We start from the raw sequence: 20,171 nt of genomic DNA on the forward strand, positions 1-20,171 counted from the left end.
GAAGTGAATCTAAATTCAAACTCATGTATATATTATCAACACTTGAGCTTCCTATCTGAAGTGAAGCATAACTCTTTCCTAATTCTATCATGAGTATTAGTGTAGAGTTTCTTTCTCTTATACAGCCAAACACAAATTCTCAAATCTTAAATCTGCTGGACACAAATCAGAATGGATCTAGATCCTCTTCTGTCAATTTGTTTCAGCACCATCTTTCATTTTTCTCGTGATTTTCTTCTGTTCTGTATAATATTGATTTTGTTATATGAAGAGCATAAATCTAGAGTATCAAATTTTTTATTTGACTTAAATAATTTTAGGAGTATATTTTGCATTGGTGCTAACCAAGAACTTGTGCATTAGAAGATAGAATTGTTCACTTTCTTGTCACTGCTGACTGATGTAGCATCAGGATGTAGCATCACATCTGCAGTGTTGGGAGTGAAAGATGATAGATGTTTCTGCAGTATCACTGGTGTGGCATGTGCGAATGTGTTTCGTTTGTGTTTCCCTTTTCCTAAAAACCATTTTGCATACTCCTTCCAATTTCAAACTTCTGCTAAAAGAACGCATAATTTAACTAACCTCATTTTTTGTTTTCTTAATCTCTTGTCTATTTCTTAGGTTTATTATGGTTTAATTTGTGGTTTAAATATTGTTTTACGTCAGAGGAAAAATGCTTTTAATGTTGATCAAATAGAAGTTCATGTAGGTTAAGCTTTTATTGATGCTATGCTGTTGCTTGCCAAAGGTGCTAGAGACACCTTTTTTAAAGCCTACTTTGGTTAATTATTGATTGGCAATGGGAGATGCATTAGCTAAATGTTATTCTCCTAACAAGTCTTTGATTTCAAATACTAAGTGCGAGGATAAAATGGTTGAAACAACATAGCATGATTTGTTTGATCAAGAATTTGAGGGCCGAGGCCATTTAGAAATATATATCTTCTATTCTTATTCTATTGTTTGATCTGAAAGTGTAATATCTGGCAGCTGTTAAGTCCCTGTATTACTTCTAATTCACTATGAAGTGTTCAGTGCAGTGTTACTAATTTTGGATACCTGCACTATACTAAAACTGCAACGACGATCCATCATTATGTGTAATTCAATTACTTTTGGGAAATTTATCGTTCTGTTGTTTCTGATTTTGTACAGCAGCTTTTATACCTGCACTATACTTAAAGATGTCTATCTTTTGTACCTGTACTATATGAAAATTTCTACATTACGGGACTTAGTAACTTTTCCTGTAATTGCTAAGGTGTAGTGAAGAGTGTGATTCTATTTCTCTTAGAAAAGTGACAAACATGCTTCAATACATTTAGAGTTATGATAGCACATTCGTCATGATCTTGGATTAGAATACGTTTTGTTTTATTATGGTGTCTGTAGTATATGTTTTGATGTTGTTAATCTAACTTTCGTTTAGAATGTCGATGAAAAATCACTTTCAATTAGAGCTATTTCGCTTGTTCGATCAACAAATTTGATGACTAAAATTTTAAACGGCAAAGATGTAGAAGACCAAATATTGAAGAAAACTTCGGTATATACTTAAGTTGAAAGGAGGCTAATTTATGAAGATTTATAATGTATTAAACCCAAAAGAAGACCATGAAATCAAAATGAGATGATAAGTTGTGATTGTTGTGATTCAGTTGAAGCTGATAAAACAGATTGCAACCTCCAAGGTTTGTAGTTCACCTTTACTTGTACCTTGTTGATTGATATTGAATTTCATAAAATAATCACAACTCATTTATGTTTGGCTGGTGAAAACTATGTGGACTCATCCATGGAGGAGGTTTAGTCACACTGGTGCGATAAATTTATAGAACTATGTGACGCAGGGGTGTCTAAGCAATTATGTGGTGTTAGTTAAGCAAGTTATTTGATTTTTTGACCAGAAGGTCTTGTGATAACATAACCCTGTAATAACAAGTCTTGTGATCACATTGAGCATGAAATTTGTGATGTTTAAGAAAATACAAAATAGAAAATAGTCATTTTCAGGTGTGAGATATTGTCACTAGTGTCTTTTATTGGTATTGTAGTTTGTGGGAACAAATTGAGTAATGAGACAATTACATGCTATAAGTATGAAAAATCTCAAAACCAAAAAACCACAACAAAAGAAATAAAAAAAAAAAAAAACCAACAATGCACCACACCCCTTATCTAATAACACAAAATTACACACAACCAAGAGTTGAGGTTATCAATAAAATCAAGACAATTAATAAGATTATTCCAAATGGTAATCAAAACATTTGATCTTCGTTTTAAAGAACGATCAAGATTGAAGTTTGATATGATCAATAATATATATCATGAGTGATTATTATGTTTTTTCCAAATTGTCCAAATGCAAGCCGACTAAATAACATAAAATCAATCTCTTGCCAACTAATTTTCAATTGGTTTCCCCTGCTGCTTTTTTTGCAATACAAGTCGTTGTGTCTCCTGGCATTATTTCCCTCGCATTAATCCTCTTCAAGCTTTGGACATTATTTCCCACGCATTAATCCTCAGGTTAAGATATACTCCCAATGTTCCTTCTAATAAGTCTCCTTGACCAAAAACACAAATATTAAAAAAAGTTGAGTGTAATTAATGTGTGTTATTTTGTATATGAATGTTATTAAATTGTCTTGCTATACAGAGATGATGATTATGATGAGTATCTTACGAGATGAGGGGTATAATTTTCTCTATATATTTAACTTTTAGGAGAAAAGAAAGTACTCCCTCCATTTCAAAATACATGTCCAAGTCAACCACTTCACATATGCCAATGCACAATTTTGACCGTTAATATCTTTAATTATCTAAAGTAAAAAATTATAAAAATTTAATATCTTGAAAATATTTGCCGAGACAAATCCAACAACACGTTACATGCTAATATTTGTATTTATACATTAGTTAAAAAGTATTGTCAAAGTAAGTCAAGTGAATAGTGCACATTATAAAAATTGGACATGTATTTTGAAACGGAGGGAGTACAACTTAACATAAAAGAAGTTGAAATATAATTCAAACTTTATTCAGTGGAAGGATTTACTCTAAAAACAAATAAGAAATATAATATGAAAAGAAATTGATATCCAAAATGGTGAATGAATATAATAAGTTAAAATTCACTTATTCATTATTGATTATTTTTTCCTTGTGAAAAGTCTGCAAGGTTTAATCATTATACGCAAGCAGGGGAATGAGTAACACAACAACGACAATTCTCAGACATACATAGATTAATGCATTCAAAATAGATACATCGTTCTTTGCACTTCATCTCACAATCATTACAATATTGTATAGTACTAGTATCTTTAGATATAGTTGCTTCACATACTTGAGTTACAATGAGCATAGACATTAACATCATGATTATCAACATGGTGATACTTTTTTTCAGCTCGTTCACTGCCATAACTCTTCTTAATGTTTGTATTTCCTCAACTTGTATAAAATTTATGAAAATTTGTACGTTTTAAGTTTTAAATTGTAAACAAAGTTGTCACATGATCTTATTTATAGCCATAAATTAGTAAGTTACATTTATTATACATTATAAATATTTTAATTATAATTAAAATATAATATATTAATGCTCTTAATGAGAGAAAAAGAATCCTCTGTTTTTTTCTATTATGTTAGAAGTCTCAATCTTTGACTCAATAAATGTGCATTCATTGATCTGACTCAATAAATTGATTTAATCTAGAACAGACATTTAAAATATGATTCAAAGGTAGACTCTTTCCATTTTTATTTTTTTTGTAAAAAATGAATTTTTGAATAATAGTAAATAGAAAACATATATAATATTTTATTTAAATTTACTAAAAATAATAAAGTCAATCTTTGGTCAGATCCATATTAGACACCTCAATAAATGTGAATACATAAAGAATATTAAAAATAAAAAATACTCCCTCCGTCTCAAATTATACATCACTTTGGAAAAAAAATTATCATAAATTATATGTCGCTTTATAATACCAATGAAAAATTAATGTTACTTTTTCTATTATCATTAACTATTTATTACTCTCTTTTCTTTCAATTCTTTCGTTTATCTTTCTAATAGGAAAATTTCTTGGATTAGTTGGAATATTGTTTGTTTACGAAAGGAGTATGGAGGGTTGGGGGGTTAGGCAGTTGAGGGAGTTCAATAGTGTTTTGTTAGGAAAGTGGTGTTGGAGGATGCTAGGGGAGAGAGGTGGTTTTGGTGTACGGTCTTGGTTGCTCGTTATGGTGATGAGGTAGGGAGGATAGAGTTTAGGGGCCGGAGTGTATCTTCTTGGTGGAGGGACGTGGCAAAAATCTGTGATGGTGTAGGTGTTGAAGGTGGATGGTGGTTTGACGAGTGTGTATCGCGGAAAGTGAGAGATGGAGTAGGTACTTATTTTTGGCAAGATAGTTAGGAGGTGTTCCTTTTTGTGTGCGATTTAGGCGTTTATTTGAGTTAGCTGTGAATAAATCTTGCTCGGTGGCGCATATGTTCTCTCTTGGTTGAGAGGATGGGGGCACGACGTGGAAGTGGAGGGGACGTTTGTGGGCATGGGAGGAAGATATGTTAGGGGAGTGTGTGATTTTACTTCATAGTGTTCTTTGTGTTTGGATAGTTTGGAATAAACGCAATAATAGATTATTCAAAAATATAGAAAATTTCATACCTCAATTATTGGATAAAGTAAAATATTATTCTTTTTGGTGGCTTAAAGCTAATAAAGCCAATTTTGTTTATGACTTTCAGAGGTGGTGGTCGAACCCGTTCATGTGTTTGGGTATTGGTTAACTATTTTGTGTAATTATTGTTTGGCTTTCAGAGGTGGTGGTCGAACCGGTTATGTGTATGGGTATTGGCTAACCATTTTGTGTAATTATTTTGTTGATAGCTTGTAATTTTTAATGATTTTCTTGGTATACCTTGTGCTAAAGAGACTACTCTGTTACTATTAATATATTTCATTTTTGCTTGTTAAAAAAAATTGTGAAGTTATTTAACATGTGACCTTGGACAGGTCACAATACAACACCTCATTTAGGTGCTTAAACGAGCCCATCTCTACACGTCATTCGTTTTTAAACTAATATTTAATAATGACACAATCTCTCTAACCCAACACCTAAAAAAAATTAGTAAATTGGTCACAACAATAACTTTGTATCATCAAATTGTAAAAATAATTTAACTATCCATTCATAATTATTTAATTTTTGAAATATTAAATCAATTCAATTATAACTTATAAAAAGTGTATTATTTTATAAAATTTATTAATAATTCAATTTAAAATGGTGATGAACTATTTTAGTTGTAGTAATAAAAAAAGCCTTTGATTGAAAATTCATTCTTACATTCTTAATTGATCGATCAGAAAGAACACTTACGTTCATTCTTAATTTAAAATGGTGGTCGAACCGGTTATAATTGATCGATTAGAAAGAACACTTATATTTTGTAAACGTGAAACAAACGTCCCCCTTGAAAACACATGTAATTGTGAGATTTAGAGTTTGAACAATGAATTATTCGGTTTAACTATATCCACATTATCAATTGAATTAGATTTTTTTTTGAGGGAATCAATTGAATTAGATGATTATCTTGTCTTGTGTTGTACTCCCTCCGTTTCAAAATGAGTGTCGCTTTAGCAAAAAAAAATTGTTTCAAAATGAATGTCACTTTCGGCTTTCAATGCAATAATAACTTTTTCTTTTCAATTGTACCCTTCAATTAATGCTATGTTACACTACTTCCAAAGTATTATTTTTTCTTTAATGAAAAACAAACCAATAGTTGATTAGGATAATTTGGTAAAATTGTTATGACATTTGACTACTTTATTCTATTCCTTAATCTGTGTGCAATTGGCTAAAGCGACACTCATTTTGAAAACGGAGGGAGTATTTAAACTCAAACAGTTCAAAATTTCAAAGTTCTCATTCTCAAGTTACCCTCCAAATTCCAATTCTCTCTCCCTCACCCTCCAGAAATGTCAGACTCTGTAGAACAACAACTCTCTCTCTTTCGCTACCTCCTCCAAACCAGAAGGTTGCTTCTCTCTCTCATCTCTCTCTCTCTCTCTCTCTCTCTCTCTCTCTCTCTCTCTCTCTCTCTCTATCTATCTATCTCTCTATCTATCTATCTCTCTCTCTCTAACATTTTCATTTCATCGCAGTTTTGGCGGTTCCACGCTCCGATTTCTACATTCGCTTTTGATCTCCAAAGACGTGAAATCGTTAGTCGAAATTCGATCCAGTTTGACGCAACTCCTCAAATCTGAATCACTTTCTATCATTCATTCCATCGCCGCAGAATCAATCCACGATAAGCTTCTGGTTCTCGATTTCTTCGTTCGCGCTTTCGCTCTCGTCGGAGATCTAGAGGTACTTCTAATTTCACATTCTTCAATAGACGTCGAAACATTTCAATATCCTAATTCATTTTTCTGTTTTTGCTTTTCCGAATTCCAATTTTGAAGAGCTGTTTAGCTTTAAGATACGAGGCGTTAGTTATGAGAGAACTCAAATCTGCTACTATTCAATTGCTACAAGTTTCGCCATTAGAATGGTTGAATTTTGTGGAAGACGCTGAGAAAAACGGTTTTCATGCAGTTGCAGTGAAGGTAACGAGTTACGCGTTCTTCGTGTTTGTGATAATGTGTAATTGAAGATTTAGCTTAGTTAATGCTTTTTCTGAAACGGATTTATTAGTTTTGAATAAATTGAAATTATTGAATCCATGATGATGATATAAAATTGTGATGTAAAATTATGTAGTTTTCGTCACTTTTAGTTTGAAATTTGAGTTTGTTTTGTGTTTGAATGCTTAATTAGTAATTACTAATTGGTGAATAGGCATGTGAAAATGCATTGAGGTGCATTGGAAATAACAATGTTCAAAAGCTTGGAAGAGACGCGATTCCTGAAAATTTGAAGGCTAATGCTATCAGTGAGATTACTAGGCTCAGGAACTTTGCACTGACATCAATTACTTCACGTTCTGGTATAACTTCATTTGTGTGCATTGAACATTCATGCTGTTTTTGTTCTGTTAATCTATCTATTGTACGTGCAAATCATTTTTAGAGTATGCTTTTCAAAATTTGAGAAGAATAGTTTTTAATTCATGATTTGTTCTAAAGATTATTGTTGCAACCTATTATCATCGACGCATTTTAGTGTCGGACACCGACACAACACAACACTGACACATGTGGTTACATTGAATTATTCTATTTTTCCAAATTACTACTGTTGTCAACATGTTAGTGTGGTGTCATGTGTCTGTGTTTGTGTCAGAACTTAATAGGTTTCAAAATGGTGCCAAAATTCTGTGGAAATGTGTGTGTCCTTTATGCTTTTATTATGGCGTTGTATTTGGTTAGACGCAGTATCCTGGCTTGACCTTGAAAGCATCTTTTCTTAATTTTGCTATGTAATAGTAATGTGTTTATAGCTTCTATCTTGCACAATACTCATAGCTGTCATTAGAGTGTTTCCATTTATTGAAGGTCAATATGCTGAAAAGCCTTGTTAGTTACATTATTGGTTCTCTCTATCTCCTTGTTCTTTTGCTGTTTCTGTTCTATTAAGATTTTTCTTAACCTATCATTTTCCATTCCTCGGATGTTATTTACTGCTCTAGTTTGTTGATGTTAAAATTCATGGGAGCTTTTATGTCTAACTTTATGTGTGCGTGTGAAAGGCCATGTTATATGAGTAATAAACTTCTTTGGTTGGGTATTATGGGGACATATTGTAATAATTGTCATATTTTCCTCCTAAAGGGCTAATTTTATGTTTTACCTTTAAGGTTGATTTTCATATTCTTTCGAGAATTGAATTGTGCATTGTAAATATTCATCGTTTCACTACAAATGATGTTTCGTTATATCAGTTCAGGTGCAAGCAACAGAGTACCTAGAAAGGAAAACAAGAGAGCAGCAAAAGTTGGACTTACCTAAACATAAACGATGTCTAGCAAGCACTTCCTTCAGAAATGGAATCAAGAGACAAAATATGCGAAAGTTATACGAAAGACAAAGCCTTTTGCAGGTCAATGGTGAATTACAAGTTCGACATCCAAATTTGAGGTCAAATCAATTTCTGACAGTGACTTTATGATGTTCTATTTCATTGTTTGGTCATGTGAAATTTCAAATTTCTGCCTGTCATTTCAAATTTCTGCCTGTCTTTTCATTTGAGTGATAAACCTCGATCTGTATTTGGTGTTTACACTTTTCACCGTTGAAAGAACAAGTTAATTGCACTTTACATCATATAATATTTGCAAAGCTGATTTTGTGGGGTTATAAAGTGGATGGATTGGTTTAGAAGGTAAGAGTTAGAATAATCAGAAGGTAATGATCCCGCTCCTTCTAACTACTAATATTAACACATGACCGGCCCAAGGGTAAGGTCACCAAGACAATTGCCTTAGACTGCTTTTGTAATAAAAAGGCCTCATATTTAAATTCGCTAACCTCCTACTATGTTGGGCCGGCCCTGTATCAGTATCTTTTGGGTAAGGGTGGATGTGATATTAAGGTTTGTGGACAAAAATTGCAAATCTTAGTATCTTTTATCAATACTAACATTTTTTTCCTTCTGTTTTGTGATCAGTTGAAGCCCATAGTGCAGATTTCAACCTCGAAGGTTTGTAATTCATCTGTACTTGTACTTTGTTGATTGATTATTAGTTTCATACGATATTGTAATAAACTTCTGCTTTGCTAGTGAAAACTAATTGGACTCATCTTCCATGTAAATAGGTGGTTTAGTCCCACTGTTGTGATCACTTAATAGTATCCAGCTTGGGCATTATTAAACTATATATGACCAAGGGGTGTATAAGCAATCAGCGGTGTTATAGAAAAGAACTTTGTATCAGTTGATTAATTAATCTTCGTTATTAAGCAAGTTCTTTGATTTTTTTTTCTCCAGTAGTTCTTTTAATAACATGACCTTGTAATATCAAGTCTTAAGACATGTGTATCCGAGCAATGCACAATTCACATTGAGCTTGAGGTTTTGGATGTTTAAAATAGTACAAGCTAGAAAATAGTTGGTTTTCATCGTTAGATTTGCAATCACCAAATGTATCCAAATTAGAAAAATATACGTCTTTTGTTGTAATTTCAGGAGCAACATTGATTAACGAAAAAATACATTTGAAATCCAAATTAAAGAAAGACAAATTCAAGGATATGGTTCACCAAGGAAAGACATTTAAAAATGTCTTTGCATCAATCAGAGTCTATTATAAATTTATAACAACGTTTTACATATTTAATAAACAGAGAGACTATCTACTCAAAACGAATATTGTTGTTACTCCACATGCTCTTCACATCTATAGTTGATAATGGTCAAAATATAGTATTTATACATATAGAGTATAAATCTATATGTGGTCAAAATAACATGTAGAGGTCAAGCTATTCAGAACAAGTCGGTGTGCTTAACTTCTCCTAACACCTACAATAAGTCAGCATATAACATTGAAATGTTTTAGTGCTATTGTCAATGTTGGAAAATTGGTTAAAATAGTTAAATACTCATGCGTTCGCAGAGTTCTTTTGAATAATTGGTTATACTGTATTCAAATTGAAAAATCTTTTCTTTCAAAAATAAAAAACTGCAGATTTAATTACTTTTTTAATTATTTTTTTAAGAAGTTGAATTAGCCTGCCTAAATTGCCCATCCAAATTGAAAATCAAAGCGGTCATTAATTTATGACATTTTTTTTTTGTACAAATGAATCATTTATCGTAAGACAAAGATAGAAGAAGTAAGGCATAAACTTAAACATTATAAACTAGAAAAAAAAAAACCCATAAACCCATGAGAAAAATTGATATAAATATGTCTATTTTGATTATATGAATTTATAAACTATATGTAATTCGTTATAAGCTCAAAACTTGGTCTTATTAAACAAGGGTCAAGATTTTTTGCATTAATTTATGATATTAAAGTTTACACGCAACTGTGTGATCTTAAATTCAAATTCGGATGAAAGCGTTTAACCGAAAAATTTCTGCATTATCAATTATACTAGTGATTTTTCTTTATAGATTACATAAATCACTTATTCAATAAATTTGAAAAATGGTTTTTTTTCTTCTTTATAATAATGATCGGAGTGAGTATTATGAACAAAACATGAAGAGTTCTGTTCGAAAAGAGATACTTCATTGATCTTAAATATAAACATATGTCTTCGTAAACAAATGTCCTATCAAACATCATACCCTATTTGACTAAATTTAAATCTTATGTATTTGAATTTTTAAATAAAATGTATTTGACTTTTTACTTGTATTTAAGATGGAAGAAACTATAATGCGTCAATATTTGTAGTTCTCAAACATATTTGTTTTAGAAACTATAATGCGTCAATATTTGTAGTTCTCAAACATATTTGTTTTATAAAGACCAAATACATCACTTATTTAAATAAATCTAAATTTTTTTTACTTATAATAATAATTAGATGAATTACATCCTACCAAGCATCATACCGTCCAAAATAAGAGCCTACTAATTTCACTTGAGTGAGATTGTTGATGATAGTCGAGTCTCTACCAAATACATCTTATTCAATGTAGCTAAAAAAAAATGGTTTTTTCTTATAAATGTCCTACCAAACATCATATTGTCCAAAATAAGAGCCTACTAATTTTCACTGAATGAGATTGCTGGTGATAGTCAAGTCTAGAACAGTTTGAGACCCACCCATGTTCACTGCCACTCTAGATTTAGAAGACCACACTAATCTCAAAAATCGAATCTTCCTCATCATCGATGCATGGGACTGGCCATGCATTAATTGTTCTGAATGCTTGGCATGTTTTTCTCTATGGAGTCCGGAGCAATTAATGCACTAATCGAATCTTCCTCACTGAGAGATGTTTGTTTTTTCACTATTCCTTGGTAACCCAAATTTATGAACCCGACTGTTAAAAAACTGAAAATGTTAAAAGAGTGTTCTAAGAAAATAAATAGAGAAATTTTGTGTTTGAAAAGTAGTGTATTCTACTACTATTTGAAATGTATGTTTTTACTTTAAAAATTGTAAATTTGAAATGCAAAATTTCTATTTGTTAACATGAAGTGATTGAGTTATGATAAGTCCAACCTTTCCTTACCTATTACTCAATGGGTTTGTAAATTTGTTATTGTAAAACTACCTTTCAACTAATCAACTTATTAAATAACTACTCCTTATAAGGATTAGTACACAATTAAACAATATAAAAGATGTACCAAAACAATATAAAAGAAACATAAATCATATATAGTAACAAGATGGAAAAATAATTAAGGCATAAGATCCATCATATCATTAGCATTGAATTACACAGTCATGGTAAACGTAATCCGAGCAAAACCATAAAATAATATGATGATAAGAAAGAATCAAAACCATAAAATAACATAAGGGAGAAAACTTTCAAGTGAGTTTAACTTAGTTGGTTGAGGCGTTACATAATATATGCAGGGGTCATAGTCAGAACCCTACACCACACTTATTCTCCTTGAAAAAAAGAATTTTTAGCCACTAAGTTACATGACAATATGTAGGGACTGAGGTTCGAACCTCAGACACCCCTACTACTTATTCTCCTTAAAAAGAGAATTTTTAGCCACTAAACTACTTAACAAAATCCTTAAAAAAACTACTTAACAAAAAAAAACATAAAGTAGAAGATGAAAATCTCGAGCAAAGTAGTGAATTACTAAAGTGATTAAATATAGTTCAAGAAAACATATAGTTGTTCGAAACATGAAATTTGAAGTCTCATAAATATAGCTCAATTGGTAGCTATCAGGGACATTATGTGCACGAGCTGGGGTTCAAACCCTGGATTTTTCGCTTTTCCTCACATAATATGTATGAATCTAGTCACTAAACTATTTGGAAAAAAAAAAAAAGAAACATCAAATTTGAAAAGTAGCATCATAGCAAGTGAAGGAGTGAACCAGAAAATAGAAATTCAATTGGCCCCACGCCTATTAATCTCTCATAATATAAAACAGGAATCATCGATCGATGGAAGAGGAAAACAAGGACTTTTTTCTTTTTTTGACAATATAGGAAAACATAGACTTGGTACATTTTTTTTTTTTTGAACAAGAAGACTTGGTACATAAGCCAAAGTCATATGCATGTTTTTTTTATTAATATTCATTTCCAATTAATTAATTCAATAGAGGAAATTAAGCTTTCCTCCTCGGAACAGAAGACTAAATTAAACTATAGGAATCATGTGGAGCATTTAATGCAAAGAGAAGGGATAGGTCATAGGGTTTCACAACTACGTACATGCAATTTTGAATTCAACTAGACTTTTCACCCGTGCTGTCGCACGGGTCATATAAAATTGGAAAACTTAATTTCAACTAATATTATTCAATTTCTAAAAACCTCTCGATACACCACTTTTAAAGTTGTGTTAACTAAGTTGCGATATTTATCGGTGAGCAAAATCTTCCAACAACTTCATTTAGAGCACCATTATCGGCTGTCTTTTGAGTTTAGGTCACCCTTTGTGTCAGATAAAAGGCACGGCACCTGTGGATAATTCACCAAGTGTTAATTTCCAATTTTTAACTACGGTAACCAACAATGGACACGGTTCCATTCATTTATTTCAAAGCTTTTGGAAGTAAAAAATTAAAGAAGTAAAATAGTGACACATTTCCACTTTGTTTCAATTACACATTTTATATATCAATATAAAATATAAAGTTTGAGTATATTGTAGAATTTAGTGGACCCATTTTAGAGTTTTAGATAAGTGATATTAATATTTGAAAAATGTAATTGAGTGATTTAAAGAATTGAGAAGTGTGACTCCTTATCCCATGCAATTTCATTTGAGATGTCAATACTCCCTCCGGTCCTTATTATAAAAAATAAAACTAAAAAACATCAAAACAAATACAATCATTAATTAATGAAACTTTTTGAATATTTTTACAAATATACCCTCATAAAAAATTGAGAAACATTACATAAACCCACTAATATTAAAATGAAAGTATTAAATGAGTGATAGAAAAGTCTTTTAAATAATAACTACGCTTTAAAAGTTGTAACATTTTCTTATAAATATGACCATTTTTTTTTTTTGAAAATTTTCTTATAGTAAGGACCAAAAGAAGTAATATATTCGGTGGAGTCAATTTGTACCATCCATACATACATGTACACCCTCCGGTCACTAATATAAGCAAAAATCCACTTTTTAGATACATTCAATTAATGATGTATGTGACATATAATAAAGAATTGAATGTATCTAAAAAGTGGATTTTTGCTTATATTAGTGACCGGAGGGTGTAGCATGAATGTGAATGCTCTTAAAATCCACAATTCTCAACATGATAATTTATTACCCCATCCACGGTTAAGAAAGCTTAGTATATTGAGCTTTGTAGTCTTGAATGCATACAACTAAATACCTTCACACTAAACACGCCAACAGTTGGTGGTGCATTGAAAACCGCTGGCGTTGATGATTAGACTACACCTCGTTAATATATATTGATTGATATTGATATCTCAAATGAAATTTCATGGGATAAGGTGTTTACACTATTTATGTGACTTTAGAAATACCAATGTGTATATACACTTATATACTATAATAATCATCAGAAATACATTGCACAATTTTTTAGAGGAATACATATCGTTTGGATATAGTTGCACATCACAGGAAGACTCCTTGTATTATTCATAATATAATCTTGATGGTTTTTATATGATAAAGTGAAAATTATTAACATGAGACAAATATAAATCATATATGACAATATTTTTTTATGAAAATCTAAGATGAATTTTAATAACAGGTTTATATATCACATGATATATATATATATATATATAAAAATTAAATTTATGTATCCCTAAAAAAAAAATCAACTAATGATATTAGTTGTTACGTTGCAGTTTAACAATTAAATTGCACATTTGTCTCCATTTGTGTCAAATGTTTCTGTTTATAAAATGAAAATAATTGACATGACATATATATAAACCAAACGACAGTTTTTTTTTTTCTTCATGAAAATATAATACCAATTTTAATCGTAGTAGGTTTTGGTTAATACTTTGCTCAAAAAAAAAAGGTTTTGGTTAATACTTTATCAATAAATCGACCATATCCTTTATCAATAAGATCAAGCATTGAAACAGCAACCACTAACCCACAGACCATGCAAAAGCACTACCCAGGACTACTAATATCGAATAATTCAAAAATACAGCATCTCGTTACTCCCAACAGCAAGTTCACCCACCATAACATGAGAACCTCACGTAGCCTTCTTGCAAAAACCAATCGTTTAAAACCACCGCCAACTTTAAAATGGTCATATGGACATCTACCAAAACTGAGACTGCAATCTTACCTTCCCACAGTCATCCATCAACCTCAAAGCAGTAGTCCTTATATCAACTGCGAGTTCACAAAATCCATTGTAAGCAAATTCCTGGTAAAATAAAACAGCTAGTTATCATATGAAAATATACCCACGTGAAGGATGGATTAAAAAAGTCATGTAAACACCTTACCAAACAACCATTCTTGATATCTCAAATGAAGACAACCTCTTCTCTTACATGCTCAACGTCGAACTCAACCACATATGTTCGACATTTCCGGCAAAGCTTGTTAACCATCGTATCAAATCTCCAACGGGGTTGGGATCCAATGGCACTGCAAAATCACCAACCAAATCAGAAATCTTATGCCAATACAAATAGAAAAACAGACTAATCGAACTTTATAGTTTTACCAGACAGGCAATGGTATGATAGCAGTGTTTGGATATCTCTGTTAGGCATGGCACAACTGATAAGAAGAAAAGCCAAAGTAATGCATGCTGATGTGGGAATTAGAGCATGTATATAGACACATAGGTGCGTGGAAAATAACATCCTTATATAGGCATAATTAGCATGGAAGGCGTGTACCTAGGTGCATGACAGAGCTCATTGGTACTCACTACATTGGAAACACGCACATTAGCATAGATGGAATAGAAAAAGCTGGACCATGCATTTAAGGAGTTAAATAAGCTGTAGTTGGAAAATTTGAAATTCAAATTTGGATATTTTGTTTTGCTCTTCTGGAAGTTAAACGTGGGGGACAAAGCATGCCATTTAATTATTTTTTTTGGTAGTGGAAGCATGCCAGTCCCCATTTAATTAGCCTGAAACAATATTGGTAATTGCAATAGTTTTGGGGGGAAATTTTTAGGGTTAGGGTTATGTAAGGGTTGTTTGCAATGGTACCTTTGGATTAGATATAAAGATCTCTCTGGAAATTGGTGTTCTTTTTGAAAATCCATGGTGCTTAGCCTAATGTCGGATTGATGCAATTAGTTAATAGTCTCTCTGCTTTGTAATAACAACTGTGATACTTGCAAAATAAGTAAATTAATTAACCCTCTATCCTTACATACCAAGAGTGTATTTGATATGATAAAAGATAAGTACTAGATAAAATAACACAAGAGAGAATAATATAAGACAAAATTTTGAAGTATTGAATAAATTTTTTATCTTGTTTGATATTTGGTAGATTAATTAAGGTTGGTTTGGTCTTTTAGACAAGAGAAATAATATTTGTATAACCATGTTGAAAAAATTATCTCTCATACTTACAATATATTCTTACTTCTTTCTTCCTCTTTCTCTCTCTATTGTTTTTGTTCCAAAATAATAATGAAAAAAATAATCTAAAAAATTATCACAAAATAGTTGTACGTTATCACAAAAGTGATTTAGTGAGGGGGAAGAATTTTAATTTTTGTTCAGTCTCTTGCCACCCTAAATTTCTTTTGACATAAAATGGTGGCTTAAAATTAATTTCTATCATTTGTTTTACGCGAAATTAATTTCTATCGTTAAAATATTTATTTATGTTAAATGAGTTAAAGTGTACTATATATTGAATGCTTAAAAGAGCATAATGTAATTTGATATCGAGTGGTAGGAATAATGGCCTTTGTTGAGGAATTTTTACGGATAGAATTTTTGTACCTTAAATGTTGGTCTAAGTATCCTTTTATACAACTATTGGTGTAGCTATCGAGATAGACGTTGGAGGGTTATTACAGACAACAGATTTTTGAACCGTCATCTCTCAAAAAAAAAAGATTTTTGAACCGTCAAACGTTAGAGGGTATTGACGGTCGGAAGCGTTAGGAACTTCTAGAGGTGAATTTAAGCCTCATAAGTGTCGAACATGGTTCATTTGCCTGTCGAGAACATAATTCAAGTATATATTAGAAGAGGAGAGTATAATTTACTCTACATATTTACTTCTCAAGGAAATGTAGCTTGTGTTTTAATTAATTTTAACATAAAAAGGGATGAGAGTGTGTTTACACCTAAAAATAAGTAACTTCTTTACCCAAAATCAACAACCGAGAGATTTAGGGTTAAAGATCTTCGCTCAGCCAACTAAAAGTTAGGCAAGTGCAAATACATTTGATTGCAACTAAAAAGGGCTTCACTAATTCAGTTGAATCCTAACACATGTACCTTTTATTCTTTTTCAATTTTCAGCTTAGTGATTTTATCACGGCTAACCCAAGGGAGTTAATCTTCAGTTGATGCCTCAGATCAAAGCGGACATATTTTATCCGAACGATTAGATACATTAAATGGTTATCCAACATATATTACTTGTAATCAAGAAGAAGGGTTGGGTTAGATACTCATGTTATTATAACCAAATATTTGTAGCCGAAGAAGGAACCCTAACCCTAAGCCAACTTTCAAGGTGTCCAGGAGCACTTGAAAAATAGTTAGCCTTCAAATGTTGACATTATTGAAGTATTTATGTACATATCGATGAACAATGCATCAGCATGAAATTATTTCTCTCCCACCTAGCATTGGTTTTGGTTTCGTGTTGTGCCTTGCTAGTTCTGAATAAATAATTTACGCATTAAAAAGAGAGAGGTGGTTTCGATGTGAAAGCCATAACCTACAAACATTCACGTTGGTCCAAACCCTTATCTCTAGGGGGTCTCGGTCCATGTTAATTAGGATTCCAATTTACTTCTCTTTTTTTGACAAAATGATTCCAACTAACTTAAACAAAAGGAAGCTAACTATAACTAATTTTTTATATATATAATATGTATCCAATGCTAACAGCTGTATTAGAACTTGCAATTTGAGTGTGAAACTTCAAATTACATACACATATTGTGTATTACACAAGTATATAGTATACAATACAATATTATGTGTATATATTATTAAAATTGAAGAGTCAATGTGTACGTAAAATCTACACAACTGCGTGAATTGCCAACCCATCACGCTCTTACGCTGTGTTTGACCACCGCCAAAATAGTAGTATATGAATTTTTTCACTCAATTAAATTAAAATTTAATTAAAACCACCATATTTCATCACTTCACATGTAATTTCTCTTCACTGTTTGACTTTATATTGCTCCCTCAATATTATGTTAATGTCTCAATTAACCTTCTCCTCACATTGAAGTTTTTATTTTGGAGTTTTGCTAAGTGCTACAAGGGCATTGTTCAAAGAACCCAAAAAAACAAAAAATTTGTCTTAAAAATACAAGTTAAACACATGTAAAAGTCATAACTATACAATTTTCAATGTAAAAGTTATTATTTTTAAATGTTTAAAAATGTCTTAAGTGTTTGTTAGCATTTTCCTTTATTTAAACCTTCCTTTTTTAGAAGAAATATATGAGTTTAATAATTCGAAGTTCCGTTAAGTAAAACTAATTAAAATATAATTTCTATCAAAATTAAAACTTGAAGTTTTTCAAATGACTTCGGTCATTTGATTACATTAACATGTGAAATGTATATTTCATATACTTGTATTGAAGAATACTAGAAGCGGTTTCTAACTAATTTCTTCTTAAAACATCAACGTAATAATAATATATTATTATCAACTCATACTTTACAAGAAGGACATGTGCATCTAGCTTATAATAATATTTTATTTTTTATTAGGCAACCAAGTTGAAATCTTACTAGCCATATTATAAATACAAATCTTAGGTTCATTCTCCTTAACAATAATAATAACAACATAGTTTCTGCTTCATTTTGGTTTTCTTAATATTCAGATAATAATCTTTATCTTTCACCAAATGGGATCAGGTTCCTCACCTTGTGCTTCTTGCAAATTGTTGAGAAGACGTTGCACACAGGAATGTATCTTTGCTCCTTACTTTCCTTCTGATGACCCACGCAAGTTTGCCATTGTTCATAAGGTCTTTGGTGCTAGCAATATCAGCAAAATGCTGCAGGTCTCATCTCTATACTTAATCATCATCCTTTTTGTCCAATGAATTTTTGTAAGGGTTAATTTGTTACATATACTATAATATATGTGCATGTTTGAAATAAATGTTATATATGTTATAATATTATACAAGTATGTAAGCAATAAAATCATTCATGTATATTTCTACCTAAGAACTTAAGGTGTTTTGGAATAATTAATTTAATTTAGTCACAACATGACATGGTAGCAAAGTTTGTATGAGGTACATACATTCAATGTTTTAAAACACAGCAGTGATAACAAAAGTGTCACAAATCTTAATTAAAGAGAATGATGTTGGAGTCATTCAAAATACTGATGTTGGAGTCCAAATCCTAATCATATACCTTTATTTAAAACCCTACACATATTGTTCCAAGTTTCAAGCAAAAAAACTCTTGGCCATGTGCTAAATTTGAGTCTACATTAAGTAAAGGATTGTGGCTACTAAAATATTTATTTTACAATATAAATATTTTAATTACTAGTATCTTTTTATTGTACTTGAGAGGGAGTCTTGGCGCAACGGTAAAGTTGTTGTCATGTGACTGAAATGTCACGAGCTCAAGTCCTGGAAACAACTTCTTGTATTAAAAACAGGGTAAGACCCAAAATGGTGGGACCCCTTCCCGAACCCTGCGTATGCGGGAGCTTTAGTGCATCAGACTGTTTTTATTTTTTATTTTTTATCTTTTTATTGTACTTGGTTGTGTAATAAACATGACTCAATATTGGTATGTTTTGTTTGTAGGAGCTTCCAATTCATCAAAGAGCAGAAGCAGTGAACAGTTTAGTTTTTGAAGCAAATGCAAGAGTGAGAGATCCTGTTTATGGATGTGTTGGAGCCATATCATACCTTCAAAGTCAAGTTTCACAATTACAAATGCAACTTGCAATGGCTCAATCAGAGATTCTTTGCATCCAGATGCAACAAGACTCTACTACAGTTACCAACTCATTACCAACACATGTTGATCAAGATGACAAATTGATGCTACTATCTGAAAATAGTAATTGCTATGGAGTTCTTCCACAGTATATTAACTTTCCTTCTTCTTCTTCTTCATCTTCCAATGTATTCCAAGATTATGAGCCTCTTAAGAGAGAGACTTTTTGGACTTAAATTTGACAACTAATTTCTTCAATGAAAATTTAAACTTTTTTATTTCACTTATGTTGCTCTAATTAGAATAAATTACCTTTTTCTCTTCTTAATATACTGAATTTTTTAATTAATTTAAAATTTAGTCAAGAGATACGCAAAGTGTAGGTAGAGATTGTTTCAATTAAAGATTGAATTTATGTAGTACTATGTAAGCAGATTTGTTATTGCATAAAACCCATTGCTAGTTACTTCAGTTCAACCTTAATTGAAAAAGAATTTGGAAGGCCTAACTCAGTCGACAATGTTAGGTTGGACATTTTTCGTGCTTACGCGGGTTCGAATATGAGTTCTCTCCTTTGTATGTTTGAATTTTAAGGTGTCCTTTGTCGCTCCGTCTATGGATAAAAAAAATCAGCCCAATCATGTTTTTTGTGTCTTTGGTTTATATCATATTTTTAATTAACTATTATGTTTGAACATCCATAATTCTCAAACACCCATTTAACATCTCGTTTTCTCTTTATTTCTCTATTCCTATAGCATCACTTTCTTATCACATCTATCATGCACACACTTTCTCAATCTCTATCACTCTCATGGTGTCAAATGGATGATAGGTTTACACAAATAATTTTCATTTTTTAAATGATCAACATTAATAATTAGAGGAGTGTTATTTGAACAACCATTTGGTGGACAA

General features: G+C 31.3%; 1 protein-coding gene, 1 long non-coding RNA gene and 1 pseudogene across 4 annotated transcripts; 2 read left to right on the top strand and 1 right to left on the bottom strand.

Annotated features, from left to right (window-relative positions):
- Nucleotides 1-5,927: 5,927 nt before the first annotated feature.
- Nucleotides 5,928-9,092, top strand: LOC146939169 (protein DOUBLE-STRAND BREAK FORMATION-like). 2 transcript variants are annotated; one of them, XM_085757915.1, is made up of 7 exons: nucleotides 5,928-6,067; nucleotides 6,195-6,402; nucleotides 6,498-6,641; nucleotides 6,874-7,021; nucleotides 7,916-8,111; nucleotides 8,641-8,673; nucleotides 8,790-9,092. In XM_085757915.1, exons 1-6 carry the CDS (start codon nucleotides 6,009-6,011, stop codon nucleotides 8,642-8,644), a joined length of 759 nt encoding a protein of 252 aa, XP_085614041.1. In that variant the 5' UTR covers nucleotides 5,928-6,008; the 3' UTR covers nucleotides 8,645-8,673; nucleotides 8,790-9,092. The 2 variants fall into 2 exon arrangements, with proteins under 2 accessions (XP_085614041.1, XP_085614040.1); XM_085757914.1 differs by lacking the exons at nucleotides 8,641-8,673; nucleotides 8,790-9,092 and having other exon boundaries at nucleotides 5,958-6,067; nucleotides 7,916-8,292.
- Nucleotides 9,093-13,947: 4,855 nt separating this feature from the next.
- Nucleotides 13,948-15,347, bottom strand: LOC146939170 (uncharacterized). Its single transcript, XR_015031574.1, has 3 exons — nucleotides 14,831-15,347; nucleotides 14,607-14,751; nucleotides 13,948-14,524 (listed from the first exon to the last, which is right to left on the bottom strand). It is a non-coding gene; the product is annotated as an uncharacterized LOC146939170 (long non-coding RNA).
- Nucleotides 15,348-18,168: 2,821 nt separating this feature from the next.
- On the top strand, nucleotides 18,169-19,536 carry LOC146939171 (LOB domain-containing protein 12-like; annotated as a pseudogene). Its single transcript, XR_015031573.1, has 2 exons — nucleotides 18,169-18,349; nucleotides 19,118-19,536. The product of XR_015031573.1 is annotated as an LOB domain-containing protein 12-like (transcript).
- Nucleotides 19,537-20,171: the final 635 nt, after the last annotated feature.

This window comes from Medicago sativa, chromosome 3, assembly GCF_051527215.1.
Source record: "Medicago sativa cultivar Bolivia chromosome 3, Bolivia_mono, whole genome shotgun sequence".
In the NCBI taxonomy this organism is placed as follows: Eukaryota; Viridiplantae; Streptophyta; class Magnoliopsida; order Fabales; family Fabaceae; genus Medicago; species Medicago sativa.